Source organism: Coffea eugenioides, chromosome 3, assembly GCF_003713205.1.
Source record: "Coffea eugenioides isolate CCC68of chromosome 3, Ceug_1.0, whole genome shotgun sequence".
NCBI lineage: Eukaryota > Viridiplantae > Streptophyta > Magnoliopsida > Gentianales > Rubiaceae > Coffea > Coffea eugenioides.
In genome coordinates, this window is record NC_040037.1 from 41,063,316 (window position 1) to 41,081,242 (window position 17,927).

Below are 17,927 nucleotides of genomic sequence, written 5' to 3' on the forward strand. Positions count from 1 at the left end.
TACCAATTTTTTTATACATCTTACAATGTTGACCAAAATCAAATGATTTTATTTGGCATGACAATGGACTCATTATATTTCAATCTCACAAATATTCATGATAAAACTCCTCCATTTAGCCCTCTCCCAAATGATCAAATCTATGGCCTATTTGGAATCTGAATTTTTTTGGAGTTTATCTAAAACTTTACTGTAGTGCACTGTAGAAGTTTTTGAAAAAATTTTGTAGAAGTTTTTTATAAGGTGAAAAACTTTTTTTTCCTTTTCTTTTTTTTTTCTTTTTCTCTTTCTCTTTCTTTTTCTTTTTCTTTCTTTCCTTTTTCTTTTCTTTCCTCTCTTCTTCTTCTTCTTCTTCTTCCTTCCCCCTTCCCCTTCCCCTTCCCCGTTACCTCTGCCTCCCAACAGCAACGCAGCCTGCTCCACCCCCTACTCAGCCACCGGCCCCACATCCAGCACCTCCGCCAAGGCCTCCTCCAGCCCCTCCTCCCACGCCTCCACCTGCTCCACCTCCGGCACCACCACCAATGCCTCCACCAGCCCCTCCTCCTACTATCCCGCCTGCTCCACCCCCAACTCCACCACCAGCCCCACCTCCTGCACCTCCACCTACTCCTCCACCAGCACCTCCTCCAACGCCACCACCAGCACCACCACCACTACTTGCACCTCCTCCAACTCCAGCACCACCATCGGCTCCTCCACCAGCACCTCCTCCAATGCCACCTCCCGCCACCCCTCTCCTCCCTTTCCCCTTCTCCTCCCCCCTGCCCTTCCCCCTCCCTCTTCCCTCGCCCGGCAGTCAACGCGCACCTCCTCCACGAGCCAGTCAACTTTATTTTTTTTTTTGCAATTTTCAGCCTTCCCCTCTCCTTCCCCTCCCCGCAATCTGGTGCGCGGAAAAACCCCCCTCCCCGGCGCGATCTAGCCTCGCTACCAGATCAGCCAGAGGGGAAGGGGAAGGGTGATGGGGGAGGAGTGGGGAAGGGAATTTTTTTTAAAAAAAAGGGTCATACAAACTGGGTAAAGGGAGAGAATGGCAGGGAAAGATGGCGGGGAGAGGGAGAAAGGCAAAAAAAAAAGGAAACAGTGCCGGAGGTGGTGTCGGTGACGGAGGTGGTGGTGGGTTGGGATGGGGGAGGAAGAAGAAAAAAAAATGAAGGGAATTTTTTTTTTTTGTGTTTTGTGTATTTTGAAGTGTGTAGGTAAAAAATTTAGAGAAGTTTTTTGGGGTTCCTGTAGCAAAAGTTGTTAAAAAACTAATAGGTAAAAAACTTGCTTAAAAACCTGGCTTCCAAACAGGCCCCTAGTGATAGCAATAAATTTTCATATTTTCAAACTAAAATAAAGCATATTTATTCACAGTTATCAAATAAATCATCAAACTAGCACATTTAATCTAATACAATATCACACAAAATGACTAAGAGAGTGATGCTAGCCTTTGAAAAAAAAAAAAAAAAAGACACAAGTTCATTATAAAATCAAAGGAAAAAAAAAAGAAAAACTAAGTATTACTAAAAGATAACCTAATAAACATATTCACCATACTTAAATAACTATGAAACAAACATCAAAATCCATAAATAAGCATAGCCAACCGTATGTTAATAGGATCAACCTGCAACCATATAGAAAGCTTATGAACTTAAGTTAAATTTCTAGTAAGCTAAAGGACTCAACCAAATTAACAAATTAGCGACCTTAGCAAACAATTAAGAGCAACAAGGTTCAAATGATATTGTGGATTTCTTTTGTGAGCTACTAAAAAGTTGGGTCTTGAGATGGAAACTTGAAATTAAAAGGGCCAAAACAAGATAATAGAACTACAATCTAGCACAAATCTAATAACATAAGTGTCCAATAGTAGTAGATCAAAAGCACAAAAGAAGCAATGAAGAAAGGATGAGGATGGGCAGCAATGATAGCTCAGGATCATTGGAGAAGATGAAGTAAGTCAAAATATCCAAGAGTATGAATCATTTTCATCACTCCAATGTCAGCTTAATGTCATGTCATGTGCTTTCTATTCTCACTTCTTTTTTTATTGGCCTACTTCCACTAGTCTCACGTACCAAGACACTTTCAATTACCATTCTTGGAGGCCAAGTTTCATTGTCAGCAAGGTTTTATATCCATGGTTATTATACCCGACTTTACAAGAAACCCAATAAAAAGACTAGTTTCAATGGATCATAGGTTCAATTTGTGGATCACAATTGAGTTGATAGGTCACTAAAATAATATTTATAAATACAAAAAGTAATTTTAGTATACGTAAAATATCTAATAAAGTGTTTTTAAATACTAATTATTATAGTTAGAAAGATATATAATGAACATATAAATATTAATAGAAGACTTAATTTCATTTTATTGTAAATTTATACAAATAAATTATATAGTCAAATATAAAAATTATGTCACTTATTTTCAAGGATATAATATCATTTTATTTTATTACTTTAATTTTTAAAAACCAAGTTAATTTTCTAGCTACTCAAATGTTGTCACATGATGATAACATTTTTAGTTTGAAAATTAAAAGTATTAATTGTATAGCAAAAAAGTTTATTTAAAGAAACATTTAATTATCAAATAAAAACTAAACAAGTTTATTTAAAGAAATATTTAATTATCAAATAAAAACTAAATATTTAATTATCAAATAAAAACTAAGTGCATGGTAAAGTTTTATGCACATTGAAATAAAAATCCAATGTTTACGTTTTGTCAAAAGCATATATGTACTTTGTTTCAAAAATATAGACCAACAATTGAAAAAAAAATGTCAATTGAAAAATCGAACGGGTTCCCAGTTAAACCAATGAGTCAAATGGATTTGATTGGGTAAACTTCTTATCCAATCAAACTATAGGTCTAGTCTGACCTAATAATGAATTCATTAGGTTGAACGGTTCAACTATCGGCAAGTCGAGTTTAATAACTATAGCTATATCTACTTTGTCCCTAGTGCGACTTGGCATATGCAAGTTGCCAATTCTAGTATCACTGCCCAACTTATAGAGGACACCTACACACCATGCTAGTTGGACCCGCTAGGTCCACTCAATCCGCATTCTTTTTTTTTTTTTTTTGAAACGTTAGAACACTTTCATTGAACTTTAAATAGAACTTTGCAATCTGAGTAAAGGCTCGATAAGCTGTACATATTGTGTTCAAAGACATGGAGGAATGATACATTTCTCATCCAAAAGAATATCTAAAGCATATGAACTAATGTTTGCACTAATATCATTGTTATCATCACTAACTAAACAAAAAGAGCACATTTGAAACAACGTCTTTAGGCTTAAGATGTCCTCAAGAAATGTTGCCATTCTGCTATCAGCAATCCTTCTATTTTTGAGCTGTCTCAGAAGTTCCTTGTTATGGATTTGTATCTTGATTTTGCTCCACTATTTTTCCACTACTCTAACAAGACCAATTTGATTGCCATAGCATTATCAATCTTCTTGTTTCCTGAGCTTCTCTCTTTCATTGCCCAAAAAACTGTGCCTACGTATGACAGCCACTTGACTGTAACTCCAATACTAAGTAATGCTGGCCTTTGTTGACTTCTTGTTATCATTCTTAGGGTTGTTAGTTCCTGGTCCTTGTGTTCCTGATATTGCTCATCCTGTTCTGGCATTGTTTCTGCTGTGCTCAGTCTGGTTCTGTTTGAAACTATTTCCTCATGTTCTAGCCATTCTTTATGTGCTTTCTGAATGACTCTGCATGGTTGATGGTTGGTCTGGCTCTCAAATTCCCTTTTGTTGCTTTCCTTCCATATCTACCACAGAATATTTGCAGTGAGACCAATGTGATTTCTTCCATCCAATCTTTTCCTTGCATCTATGATTGTGCTCCACCGTCTTCTAAACTTGCTTTGCTAATCTTTGGCTCCATCCCATGTCATTAGGGTTGGTTTTCAATTCTCTCTAGTTTGGGGACATTGCAACAGTGTGTGTTCTACTATTTTTGGTTCCTCTGCACATCCTTTACACACTAGATCCCAATTGATGTTTTCCTATGTATTGCTTCTCTGACTGCGAGAGTACCATTCATACATTTCCATATGAATATCTTGATTTTGTGTTTGATGTTGAGCTTCCACAAGATGCACCAAATTGCTTGCTTTGTTAACTGTCTTCTTCAAAAACTTGTTCCAGTAACCTCCCTATTTTCATTCATTTTTGAGCTGTCTTCCATTATCCACTTGTATCCAGAGCTTACAGTGTAATTTCCTCATGCACTAAACTGCCAATAGTTGGAATCTTCTCTGTCTGACATGCTAATAGGGATGTTAAGGATCATCTCTGCATCAGCTTGGTTGAAAAGTCTGAAAATGGTATTTCTATTCCATCTTCTGTGGTTGATAAGCTACAACACTGTTTCAAAGTCAAAGTTTTGAGGTTTGGGAGTAGTTGGTTTACCAGAAGGAGATTTTGGTATCCACTTGTGCTCCCAGATGTTAGTGTTTCTTCCATTACCAATCCTTCTTAGTATCCTTTTTCAATGTGACCCCTGGCTTCCATTAGTCCTTTCCAGATCCAAGATGCATTGCTTTGTGCTTTACATGTGAGAATTGACTTTTTGGGGAAATACTTAGTTTTCAACACTTTGCTGACCAAAAGATTTGGTTTGTTCAGTAGTTTCCAGATTTGTTTTCCTAGCAGAGCTTTATTAAAAGCTTCCAAGTCCTTAAACCCCAAACCACCTTTCTTTCTTCCTTGGGCCAATTTTCTCCAAGAAATCCAATGCATATTATATTTCCCATTAGTTTCTCCCTACCAATAGTTTGCCACGGTAGAGCTGAGGTCCTTGCAGAGTTTTCTAGGTAATTTGAAGCATGACATCATGTAGGTTGGCATAGCCATTGTAACTGCTTTTAGCATGACTTCTTTTCCTATAGAACTAAGAAGCTTATTTTTCCAACTTTCTAGCCTTCGTTTTATGCTGTCTCTGATGAAACTAAAAATTTGATACTTTGTCCTTGACACAACCATGGGGAGACCTAGATATTTTACTTGTTTCATTTCTTCCATATCCCCTAGTGTAGTGCAGATTTCTTGCTTCTACCTTTTTGTCAGGTTCTTACTAAAAAACATAGATGATTTGTCTAAGTTGATCAGTTGACCAGAAGCCTTTTCATAGATCTTCAGAATCTACATGAACTCCTCAACTTGTTGCACATCAACTTTGCAAAAAATGAGAGAGTCATTAGCAAAAAAGAGATGAGTAATGTTGGGACCTTGTCTACAAATTTCAAATCTTTTAGTCTTCTATTTTCTGCAGATATTTTAAGCAAATTAGAGAAACCTTCTGAGCAAATCAAGAAGAGGTAAGGTGAGAGTGGGTCTCCTTGCCTTATCCCTCTTTCTGGTCTTACAAAACCTTTGATTTCTCCATTGCAATTAAAGGAATAAGAGACTATCTCCATACAGTTTGAAATCCATTTGATCCACTTCTCACAAAAATCCATTTTCTGCGTCATTGCTTTAAGGAAGTACCATTCCACCCTATCATATACTTTAACCATGTCTAACTTGATAGCCATATACCTCTCTTTTCCTTGCCTTTTGTATTCCAGAAAATGTAGGTATTCATGAGCAATGATCACATTATCAAGGATTTGCCTATCTGGAATGAAGCAGATTGGTTTTACTCAATCTGCATTCGCTCATGCTAATTTGTCCTTCCATTCCTGAGCTCTTCCTAGATCTTTTTTCTAAGACCTACCTATTCTAATTGTTCACTTACAAGGGCATAAGTACATGTATAATTTCAAAACTTCAATTTTGTATTCACAGATGCACATCATCTCTTTTATCACAAAAATATAAGTTGTACGTTCAGACAACTTAAACTTCATGAATATTAACATATCATGATAAAATCATCGTATATCATTTGTATTGACCATTATTTAAACTTATAAACTTATTCATATTGTCATCGACGCTGAGTACTTAGCTTAATTCGTTACCTATTAGGCATTGGATGAAACCATAGCTATAAAGAATGCTCCGATCAATGACTTTGAAGAGAACCCATGAAATTGATTTAGCTTTAATAAACATAATATTTTTTTTCTTTGTATGACATAAAAGAAAATGAAAGGTATGTTAGAATAGAGTTTCTATTCTTAATTTTATGAAAAAATTTGATTTTGTTGAATGTCTAGTATCTACTCCCTCCGTCCCATTAAAAGTGTCATACTTTCATTTTTGGGCTGTCCTAAAATATTTGTCATGTTTGACATTTCAACCTATTTTAAGTTATGAATTCCCATTTCTGCCCTCCATTAATGATGTGATAATGCATGCGCTAGTTGGCCCACAAATTGATGTGTGGTCCCAAAGGACATCCAAATGTCCCAACCTGTACCATGTTTGACTTCCGGCTCCAGCAAAAAAGTTCCGACTCCAGCCAAATTCTTCACCAAGAATATGTATATGGCTCTTTTAAACTTCAGTTGAAGACTGGTTTTGTTATCAAGAGAATCATTTCGATTTTTTGCAGTAAATAGAATATCGAGATGACTTAGTGATTTTCTTTTGAAAGTTTTCAATTTTTAAATTATTTTCATGTGCACTAATTTGTTAAGAATGATCAACTTTCACAAAATAAATTCATATTGAAAGCAATAAAGTAGTGTAAAAAATAGGTGAATAATTTTAGATTGACCCAAAAACTAAATGAGCAAAATAATAAGGCATGTTATTCTACTTGGAGAAAAAAAACTACACTCCCTACCAAATTTAATTTAAATGTAGTCTATGGAAGTGTCAGTTCCTCTCATTTTTCTTTAATATTCCAAAACACAAAAATGCAAAAACAAATATTCTGCCAACCAAAGAGTAAAAGAATGCAAACCAATATGCAATATTTCCACTTTTATAGAATAATGTTATTGACAGTTTCAAAAACTCCAACAAAAGTAGTGCTCCAATGTCTATACATGTACATAGTTTCACTCAGCATTGCACATTTTCCTTTTTGTACAAAAGTCATACTACTACTACTAACGTCAAGCTAACTTTACTGAGCTATTCTAAAATCTTGCAAATTGAAATAAAAACAGTCAATCCAAAAACCACTAGTAAATAAAAGTGCTTCTATATTCTTTGCCCAATCAAAAGCTTGCACCACAAAATCAAAAGGCTTGAATTGCTTGATTTCGACCATCTGCCAAAAGATGAGATAGGACACAACTTAGTGAAAAATAACAAATAAAGATGCTCCAGACCAAAGTGAACAAGAATAGCTAAACAAATTAACATTGAGTACATGTACATTTTGCACATTAGAACACCCATACCATTTTGTTCAAAACACATGATTAGTATAGTTTAAGTACCTACAAATATGAAAATAAAGAACACTAGTTAGTTTAAACAACCATACACACAAGAAATTAGAGATCAAAAATCTTAAAAAACAAAAAAGCTTTATAAAATCTGACCTGTCCAGTGAAGATAATCATGTTTGCATATCACTTAGAACTTGATTCACAAGTTCTTTTTCACATTCTATTTGTAGTGGAAGACAACTTTCTTTCATTAAATGGTGCTTCCCAATGTGTGGCACTTTATAGTTATTTCCCCCAAGATTTTTCATCACCTCTACCATACATGATTGCAATGTTAAGAAAGCATTGTTCAGACTTTCACTTGATAATTGATCAAATGACTTTTCCACAGTAAGAATTAGCTTATCAATTGACATGGGTACTTCTTGATGTTGCAAGGATTGCATAGCTCTAGAATATCCCAAGTCAAGAACATTCATGTCTGGACTGTTAGGAGGCTGAAATGACAAGTGAATATCAAATCCATCCCTTGAAGCAGCTTCAATAAATTCAGGATCAGTGGGACTAATATGTGATTTTGCATTATCCTGTTGGATCAAAATTTCAGTAACACTACCGCCATCCCGTGGCCATTTAGCATGTATTGCAGGCAAACATGTTCAATTAAACATCTCCTATATACTTCCTTGGTCACTGATAATATTGGCTTTGTTTCTAATGTACCTGCCATATGATTTTTACTACTCCTCGTTGCTGGTTCTTTGAATACAAAAGGGAAAATCCCAATTTTCCCATCAAATGTTGGGTTACCAGAGCAGTCAAAACGTGGTCGAGCAACAATAGCTAGGAACATAACTTTCACAATGAACTTTTGGCTCTTACATGTCCTAAGAGGCTGTTCTTCTTAAGGATGAAGATAATACTTTTCACATTCTTTAGTCATGTAAAACCACTTTTCATCAATATGCACAACATTGAGCATACTCATAAACGTTGGATTGGTGTTGAAACTTTCTGGTTCAAGCATTGACAAGCAAAAGTTAAGCCTTGCTCATTCTGATCTGTCAATTGTGGTTTGAGTACATTTGAGTGTGGCCTTATAGCACCTTCTTTAATTCGTCGATGAAGGGTTGATTTGGACACTTTCATTTCACTGGAAAGTGACCTGATGTTTGTCCGACGCCGGAAAGGAATTGCCATGATCAAAGTAAAATCAATCTCCACTCATTTTCTTCCGCATCTTTTAGGAAATCTGCGTGATACATCAACTCCTCCATCTGTAGAAGTAATTGCTGCTAGCTTCCAAATTCTCTGGACTGTCCTAACACTTGTATTAAATAGGCTTGCAATGTTCCTGATCGTTCCCCTTTTCAATTTACCGGCATTACTTTCCTGTAATAAATCTTCAAAAATCATTTGCCTTTCTTGATTAGTTAATCTCTTCGTAGAATTGTTAGTTTCAACATCATTAAAAGTATCCATATTTCTTTTAAGAGTCACCTCTGAAACATGGTGTAAAAAAGAAAAAACAGTGTTAAAAAAAACAAACGGACTGCATATATAGAGATACAAGTCAGTGGTATAATTCCGTTAAATATTTTAAAATAGGCATTTCAAGACTTATTTTTGGAGCAATCCACCAAAACCCAAATTTTTAGTAAATAATTTGGCACCAAATATTGAAGAAATTATAGACAAAATAATCAATAAATAAACATTAAAAAAATTTAAAAATCCAGCATTTCTGACATGAGAAAATAGAAAAAAAAACCATTAAAAGGAAAGAATAAAAGACAATTAACTAACATTTTAATCTCATTTGTTATCAACTTTGGATTAGAAATCAACTTCATATCCTTCCAATGCGTCTCTCTTGAACTGGAGCACCAATATTGTAATCAAAGGTGAAAACTTTCAAGTGAATATAAAGTATGAGAAGAGGGAATTTGTAGTTATTCCAGCGAAATAATCGTAGCTTAATTTGCAGCAATTGAAGGATGGCTAACTATGGAGAATCAGAGAAGATTCTAGCAGTAGACGGTGATGAATGTCTGCTAGAAGAAGATTGTGATAAGGAAATCGGTTTTTGTGGCTGAAACAAAGCATTGCTTTTTGATGGGTCCCACTTTGACCCATTTGTCTCTTGGATGAAGAAGGTTTTGATAAGGAAATGAATCTTTCGTAGCCGAAACAAAGGAATGCTTTTTGATGGGTCCCACTTTGACCCATTTGTTTTTTAGACGAGTCAGTGAAATGTAAAGGGCAAACTTGAAACACATGAGTTTACAGATAAGTGGATGTTACTGTGCATAAAAAGCGTTGTTTCCCAAGTACGACAGACTTTGCGGGACGGAGGGAGTAATATATATCAACTCTTTTGTTCACTCTAATCCCTATAAAAGTGCTAGTTTATAAAGCTATATATTGTTGTAATCACATGTCTTCATGTATTCAGAATAAGACCTATATGATTAACACTTGCATAAAATGTGCTAATTCCTTTTTTTTGTCTTTAAAAATTTGATTAGAAAAATTCTTGAAATTTTGATTTATGAAAATCCTAATTTGTATTAGTGTTAGTGATTGGCCTTCATGCTTTGATTGAAATAGATAAAACTAAGATGTTGGAGTTTGATGTATCTAAAGATAATCTTAAGGGAAATTCACCAATTTGGTCCCTAGACTTTTACACTAAAAACGATTTCATCTTTTATGATTTTTTAAAACCAATTTAGTCCTCGAACTATTTTTCCTTTTCAATGTAGGACTTCTATGGCAATGCTACCACATTTATGTATTTAGTGCAATCAGTTAGGAGTAAATTTGTCTCATTAGATTACACTGTCTATATTAAAGAATTAGAATATGACAAAAACTTGCATAGGCCTGGCCATCGGCAAGATTGTGGACCTTTAGAACATAAATAAGCCACATTACTTCCATACAATTTTAATTTTTAATGCTAAAAAGTCCTCACAAATTCTTCCCACCGCTGTGTGTTTTAGAGAAAGAAATATATCCGAAGAAGATCTAGCAAATGTCGGAACAAACAAGCGGCCAACTTGCTGTGTTTTGGTACTAACTAAACCCACAAAAGAGGAATTTAAGTAGGAGGAATAAGAGAAGCTAAAGGCAGACTGTGATCAAATTACATCCTTTTTTTTATTTGTAAAACTATAGGCTTCATCAATCAGACGCATGGCAAAATCCCATGCCCAACAAGTGCAGAAAAGATAAAAATATAAAATATATAAAACAACCTATTGCATTAACATCCAAGTGCAATAGCATGTACTCTGTAAATCATTTAGATGAATTAGGACCCTCAATAGTTTCAACTTCAATTGGGCACTGAGATATATGTGGTTATAGCTTAAAGTCTATCAAATCTGCTTGCACCACCATATAACCACCTTGTGAGAGTGAAAGCTAGTAGGCTTGCAATTCTTTTCCTTGTAGTAATCGCGAGAGCCTCTTTTGGAAGTGAGAATGTCCAGTGAAGAGGTCAACTTCCTCCTGAATGTTGACCATGAAGAATATCTCCATTCATGAAGTCCACATGTCCCATACTTCTTATTCTTTTTTTTTCCCGGTGACATGAATTCACATTTTTCTTCATGAGTTTCACTGAATAGTTTTCTTATTTTGTAATTTAGTTGGTAGGCAAACAATAGAATTAATGAACCAAATATAAAGACTAAAAATTTAGATTGCCATTTCTGCTGATGTGACAAATTTATGCCTGACTGTTCGTGCGAAATATGTAAAATGTGGTAGCACTGTCATAGAAGTCCTACATTAGAATAGGAAAAATGGTCCAAGAACTAAATTTGCTAAAAAAAATCCATGAAGGATGAAATCAATTTTAGTGCAAAAGTTTAGAAACCAAATTGGCGAATTTCACTGAGCTTAATTTATATCTAACTGACTAAGAGGGTCAAGTATTGGTAAGTTTGACTTTTACTCATCAAGTTGAGAATTGCACGCATGAATTAACACAGCGCAGTTTTTTGTTTGTGAAATACTTTTTAGGTGTTTGTGCTTGAATTAACACTCCACATTTTCTTTTGTATGCTCTTATGATTTGTTTCTTTCTTGTGTCATATACACACTGTGCAATACATATAAAAATAATATGGTACCTTCCCATATAGAGACCAAATGTTCCCATTATGAGTGAGATGCCTATTGAAGATAAAATACTATAGAATTGATTATTTAATGTGTTTCAATATGTACAAATTTAAATACTAAGTATGTAAATTCAAAATTTATGGGATTGCACATTATCTACACCTTATTTACAAACACTGATTTACTTGTATAATCAATACATTTTTCAACCATATTTTTATCTCACATATATCATATCAAAAAAGTGCTACAATATTTTTTCAAAAAATTATCCCAAATAGTCTCCTATCCAAACACACTTATATTTTTGACATCAATGTCGAATGGCATATAAATTCAAGTTAGAATTTTGATATACATGCAATTGAAAAAGAATCAATTTGTAGTAGAGATATTTAGCACATTAAAACAATAACTTCTATAGGGAGACACTTGGAAAAGAAAATGCGTTTTGAGATGTTTTGATGGACCAAAATGTCAGATTCCATATCCAACTAAATGACTTACAAAGAGGAAAGAAGGAGAGTTGCTTTGTTGTTCCAAAATATAGTCTTTTGTCACAACTTATTCTTCATTATAAATGCTATCATAGGTAGTCAAAGGCAAAGGGTATCATAATGGCAAGTGTAACACATAATTAGAGTAGTGAATATTTCTCTAATGCTCCTATGTCTCAACCTATTTAGCATCACCCTGATAGGGTATTAATTGTTAGTAATTTTATCGTTAATTTTCCTCTTTATCCTTGCCAAATATTGTTTTAATTGTCAATATATATTTATATTTGGTATTTGGATATAATTTCAGAAAGTGAAGCAGAAAAGTGCTAAAAGGGGACCTTCTTGAGAAGATTTCTCCACACGTGAAAGCTTCTAAAAGCTTTCCACCATCAGCCCAAATTGTGCAAACCAACGGAATTGCTGATGAACGGAATTGCTGATGAAGAATTGAATTGATATGATGAAATCCACTAGCAATAAGAAATCAAAGCGGGGACCACGTAGAAAGTTTGTTCTTATTGTGGGAGATATACTCATTAGTCAAGGTGTTGGCTTTGATGATTGAGCTTTTCCACTTAGCTTCCTACGGAATTGCTGATGAAGAATTGAATTGATATGATGAAATCCACTAGCAATAAGAAATCAAAGCGGGGACCACGTAGAAAGTTTGTTCTTATTGTGGGAGATATACTCATTAGTCAAGGTGTTGGCTTTGATGATTGAGCTTTTCCACTTAGCTTCCTACGGAATTGCTGATGAAGAATTGAATTGATATGATGAAATCCACTAGCAATAAGAAATCAAAGCGGGGACCACGTAGAAAGTTTGTTCTTATTGTGGGAGATATACTCATTAGTCAAGGTGTTGGCTTTGATGATTGAGCTTTTCCACTTAGCTTCCTACGGAATTGCTGATGAAGAATTGAATTGATATGATGAAATCCACTAGCAATAAGAAATCAAAGCGGGGACCACGTAGAAAGTTTGTTCTTATTGTGGGAGATATACTCATTAGTCAAGGTGTTGGCTTTGATGATTGAGCTTTTCCACTTAGCTTCCTACGTCACTAGTTCTCTTAGGAAACTAGTGCTAAAATAAAATAAGGGAAAGGCACTAGACGAGTGCTATATAAGACATTAGATTAGTTTCTCTCTACGGAGAGGAAGATAGGTAGTTTTAGTCATAAAATAGGATTTTGTTCTTTCATGTTTTGTGTGGTGTGAAGATCTCTTCAGTTGGTTTGTTTTGTATTTTTCTTCCGTCTCTTCCTTTAGACTAGTTTCTTTCATGAAACTAGTTCTATTTCATTAGATTACGGAGAATCAAATTTTCATTTTCAGTTACTAGCAAGAGTTATTTATGTCTTCGAATTCAATTAAATTGCGTGGGAATTTTCTTATGAGGCGTGGCTAATCTTCTCCTCTAGTCAAGGATCAACGCGAAGACGCAGTCCCAAATATCTGTGAGATCTAATTAATTTTACGTGTTCCTTAATTTGTTAATATTTGCATGTTTTCTATTTTAATTTCCATGGGATTATTTTGTTAATTGGATATCAAGGGCCCGATGTGCAATTTGACTTATTAATCTCCTGTCAAATTAATCAATTAAATCCGTAATTGTTTAGTTGGTTAATATTAGTGACAACTAGTATTTTCACATACTAGGGGGACATGCAATCTGATTTAAATAATCCTCGTAGCGTGTTATTAATTTGGGTTAGGCTTTTCTAGTTTTTAATGCAATTAGGAAATTAATTCCTACGGTCGTACCTAGGAGTATTTCCTGGTTAGGGGTAATCAACAGTTGTACCTTGGTTATCAATAAATTAAGGAAAAGCTGGTCGTTAGAGTTTATCGGCGACTATAACTAACCTGTTAATAAAATTAAGTGAACCTTCTTTCAATCAATGATCGGATGAATGGACTGTGTTTGCGTAGTTGTATCCTTGGCTAGAATTTATTTATCATTTATTTAATTGCTATTTACAATTGTATTAATTAATTAATTATTTTTAGTTAAATTGTTTAATTATTTTTAGTTTATTTCTGATAAAAATCCCCCGTGTCCCGAACTTGAAAAGAATCGAATTTTTCCCAGTCCCTGTGGATTCGACCCTACTCACTACTATACACAGAAAATTCATTTTTCTCGAGTAGGTATTTATTATTGCACAGGCTCGACACCTGTCACACCCATATAGATTTCGGCCTTAGTTTAGGATGCTTACACCTCAAGTTGGATTTATGCATTACATTAGTAGTTCAAACATGTAAAAAAGAAAAATAAAAGTTCATATCAAGTTAAATGTCTTTTTTGGATAATTTAGGGGATACATTGTATGAGGTAGCTGATGAACATAATATATATCCTATGTGAATTCTTTAATTGGGAAAACACTTCATAGTAGCTAGCACAAGTGCAACTACAAGCTCTACAATGATATGAACAAGAAACAAAATAAGAGACCTGAACAAACAATCTAACAAGTGGAAGGTAGAATAGAAATATATTGTGTATTGAAACGAGAATTAAAAAAATTGAATGGCTATATGAAGACTCTTAACAGTGGAATCTTGGCCTAAAATGCATATAGGATACTTTAACTTACTCATCTTGGCTAGAGGTACTTATTAATATTCTAGATGATTTTTAGAGATGTGTAGGTTAGTTTAGTTATTCTTTTAAAAGTTTGTTGATTTTCAAATCATTATAGAATACATTTATGTGAATTCCTTTAGAACATATTTTGTAGGTCAATACTAATTTGTTGATGAGGCTAGATAAATGATTCCAAGTAGCATTGGAATAAAATGGAAGAATGGAAATAGTTGGTGAGACAGATGTATCTAGAAAATAAAGATGATTTTGTGTAACTACTACAAGTACCTAATGAAAGGATTGAACTTTAGCAATAGAGAATCTTGATTTCACATTGGAGAAAAGAGGAAATTCAAGTTATTTAAAGGTTTAACTTTTGAATCACATCTTATATGCTTTTTTTTTTAATCATCATGATAGGTTAAAATGAAAAAGCTGGTGCAATAGGTGCAATGATAGTTTCAAAGGATTAGAGGAACTTAGAAAATGCTGTAAACCTTAAGTTTTTCCCTTTGGTTTCATTTAATGATCAAAGGATTAGAAGAAGTAGAATTGCAAGTGCAAAATATAAGATACTACTATAAATGGCTTGCTAAAGTTTTTAGGTATTGAGTTAACAATCGTAGGTATATACAATGGAGGAAAATATCCTATGACTACCAAATTGTAAAAGGTATATATAATGTCAGTTTTTATGTGTAAAGATGCTTCCAAGACCCTTGATTTTAGTGGATATATATTGGCCATTTCTTTACCTTTTTCTTTAGAGTGACAATTTAGTGTTATTTAGTACATAAAGTTTCTTTTTATTATATTCCCTGTTTACAAAACAGTTAGCTACTCATTTTAGAAGTTAAAACAAAATTCTTACTAACATAGGTTAGAATGGATCATATTGGGTCATATGGTTTTACTTAAAACCTGAGAAAATAAATAATGAGAGGTTCAATGATTAATTGTATACTTTTAATAGTATGCTTGTGATTGAATTTCAAAATGTCTACTTAATTTGTGATTCCAATAGTGAATAACTAGATACCAAATTAGAAAAGTCACAACTTATCTACCATTTATGCAATTTATTCTCTAAATATTGTGTTTACTTGTTGCATTTCATTTTTGGGAATTTTTGTTTCTTTTTCACATTTTAATCTTTTTTATTATTTTTTTGTTGACATTGAATTGGATGATCTTGTAGGACCTTTTCAATATCATTCTTTATTTTCTAACTTTTACTAATGGCTTAGATGCAAGTCCAAGGTCATGACATATCTTTTGTAAGCCTTTTACATGTTACAAATGGCTTTCCCAAAGATCAAAATATGCGCAATCTAATTATAAGTTTATGTACTTTTATGCTATTAGATTCTTGTTATTTTTTATTATAATCAAATTGACTTATTGGTTTTCTTGTTCTTAACATTCGTTTGTAAGCTCAACTTAAAGAAAGTTTGTCTCAAGTGCTTGAGGAAAAGCAAATTGCGACCTTCAAGAAAAATGTGTAGGTTGAGCACTGGAGAGTTGACATATGAGGTCAAGTAAGGTACGTGGGTAAATGTACCTCATCAACAAAGGGTAGAAAGGTAACCATCCAAGAAATTACATATTAGATTATGAGAGGGTACAAAAAGAAGTCTTACAATAGGTTAGAATAGGACTGCATACAAGTCGACCCGCTCGCAAGTTGATCATGAGTAGCTTGAGTCAAAATTTGAGTCGAATTCGATCAACACTGAACTCGAGTAGAGCTCAAGTTGACCAAGTCAAGTTTAAGTTCGAACTCGAGTTCAAAGATACTCAGTTCGTTAGTTTACGAATTGGTTCAATTATATATATATACATATATATATTAATAGTAAAATTACTATTATTTTTTATTATTTATATATCCCCAAAAATTTATTATTTATTAAAAAATTACTATTTTATTCATTTTTTAAAAATAACTATTTTTTAATTTTTTAAGTTGGAGCTTGAGTTCGACTCAACTCGAATTTGAGGTCGAGTTCGAACTCGAACTTTACATTAAGAGTTCGTCAACCTCGAGTTCAAGCTCAAGGTCAAATTTGATAAAAATAAATCAAGACTCAACTCGATTAGACCAAATCTTGATTCGACTCGATTCGTTTGCTACCTAAGTTAGAGGAAAGTCATCGCAAGAATCAAAAGACATGAGAACAAAAGCAGAATTCATTGCAGAGCTGGATTACATGCCGAACAAATTAGTCTTCCGACTACACATTTGGATATTGATGTCTTAACCACGACTTGCATGGAACAATTGCTTTGAACGGTGTAACATTGTTTGAATGAGATGTAACTTTACATGAATTACTTATAAAACTTTTACAACAAGATGCAATTATTATGTACGGGACTCGTATAAACAATAACAGAATATCACATCTCTATTGTAAAAATATGCAAACAATTTATTTAGAATTACAAAACGTTCAAAATATGTTACACCGTTCAAGGATGTTGATGTGACAACCGTCACTGCCTTGCGTCCCTTTAACCCTGCCTTGTGGATGGGTTTTTAGTACTTTTCTCAGTTGGCAGGTAACAAAGTTTCAGGAAGATCTTATGTTACTATTCTATTACACTTGCGTGTCTAATATAGAGCATTAGTTTTAAGAATAGTAGGTCGATGCTATGTGATTTTAAGGCCCTTGCATCCGACCAATCTATCATTTCATAGTTTTAACTCAAGTTTAGTTTCTTTAGGTAATTGGATACTTATTTTTTATGCTATTAGTTGTAATAAAATGGTTAAAAGTAAAGATAATAGTTCATATTATCCCTTAGTAATCTATACTGTGCATATAAATTTACACTACACTTTAGTATCCATTTTATTTTTTTTTAATAATCCGCTCTCCCTACTTTCACAAGTATTTTTTGAGTATTTTTTACTAGCAAATAGTAACTACTCATGTAGTGGAAAATACATGCAAAAAATCAAAATCCTTTTTTTTAACTAAAATGCAAATTTAGCATTTTTTTCAAATTACTTTGCAACAAAAAGTAACTATGTCCTTCAATTGCACACAAAGTAGGTGTTTTCAAACTTTTTTAAGGGAAATTTTGAACAATAAATAGTATTTTTTAAATACTTTTACACGATTTTTCTAACTACCATTGGTTAAGACATGTTTTTTCATTTATATTCTGCACTCTCATTTTTTTTGCTTTAACTTCTCATTTCTCCACAAACAATTAATACTTCCAATCCTACTTAACCGTTGCAAGTACATTAATTTTGTACTTTATTTCCAGTGTCCAATTCGAAATCGATTTACAGTAGTATTTATCTAGCTACAATCTTGCCATAAACATGAGACAAGTCTTAACAACTCTTCCATTCTTGTAGCAAATCTT

General features: G+C 33.7%; 1 protein-coding gene across 1 annotated transcript; it reads right to left on the minus strand.

The window, feature by feature from the left end:
- Positions 1–430: 430 nt before the first annotated feature.
- LOC113766634 (keratin, type I cytoskeletal 9-like) lies at positions 431–8,794 on the minus strand. Its single transcript, XM_027310806.1, has 4 exons — positions 8,576–8,794; positions 7,624–7,899; positions 3,455–3,790; positions 431–787 (listed from the first exon to the last, which is right to left on the minus strand). Exons 1-4 carry the CDS (start codon positions 8,792–8,794, stop codon positions 431–433), a joined length of 1,188 nt encoding a protein of 395 aa, XP_027166607.1.
- Between the last annotated feature and the right edge of the window lie 9,133 nt (positions 8,795–17,927).

What these genes read in the sequence shown, in the direction of transcription:
- LOC113766634 (XM_027310806.1), bottom strand. Translation starts at nt 8,794, where the DNA reads ATGGATACTTTTAATGATGTTGAAACTAACAATTCTACGAAGAGATTA. An exon ending in CTACAGATGGAGGAGTTGAT is followed by an intron (nt 7,900 to 8,575) that starts GTATCACGCAGA and finishes TTGATCCAACAG; the next exon opens with GATAATGCAAAATCACATAT. An exon ending in TGCAATCATGTATGGTAGAG is followed by an intron (nt 3,791 to 7,623) that starts GTGATGAAAAAT and finishes ATTCTGTGGTAG; the next exon opens with ATATGGAAGGAAAGCAACAA.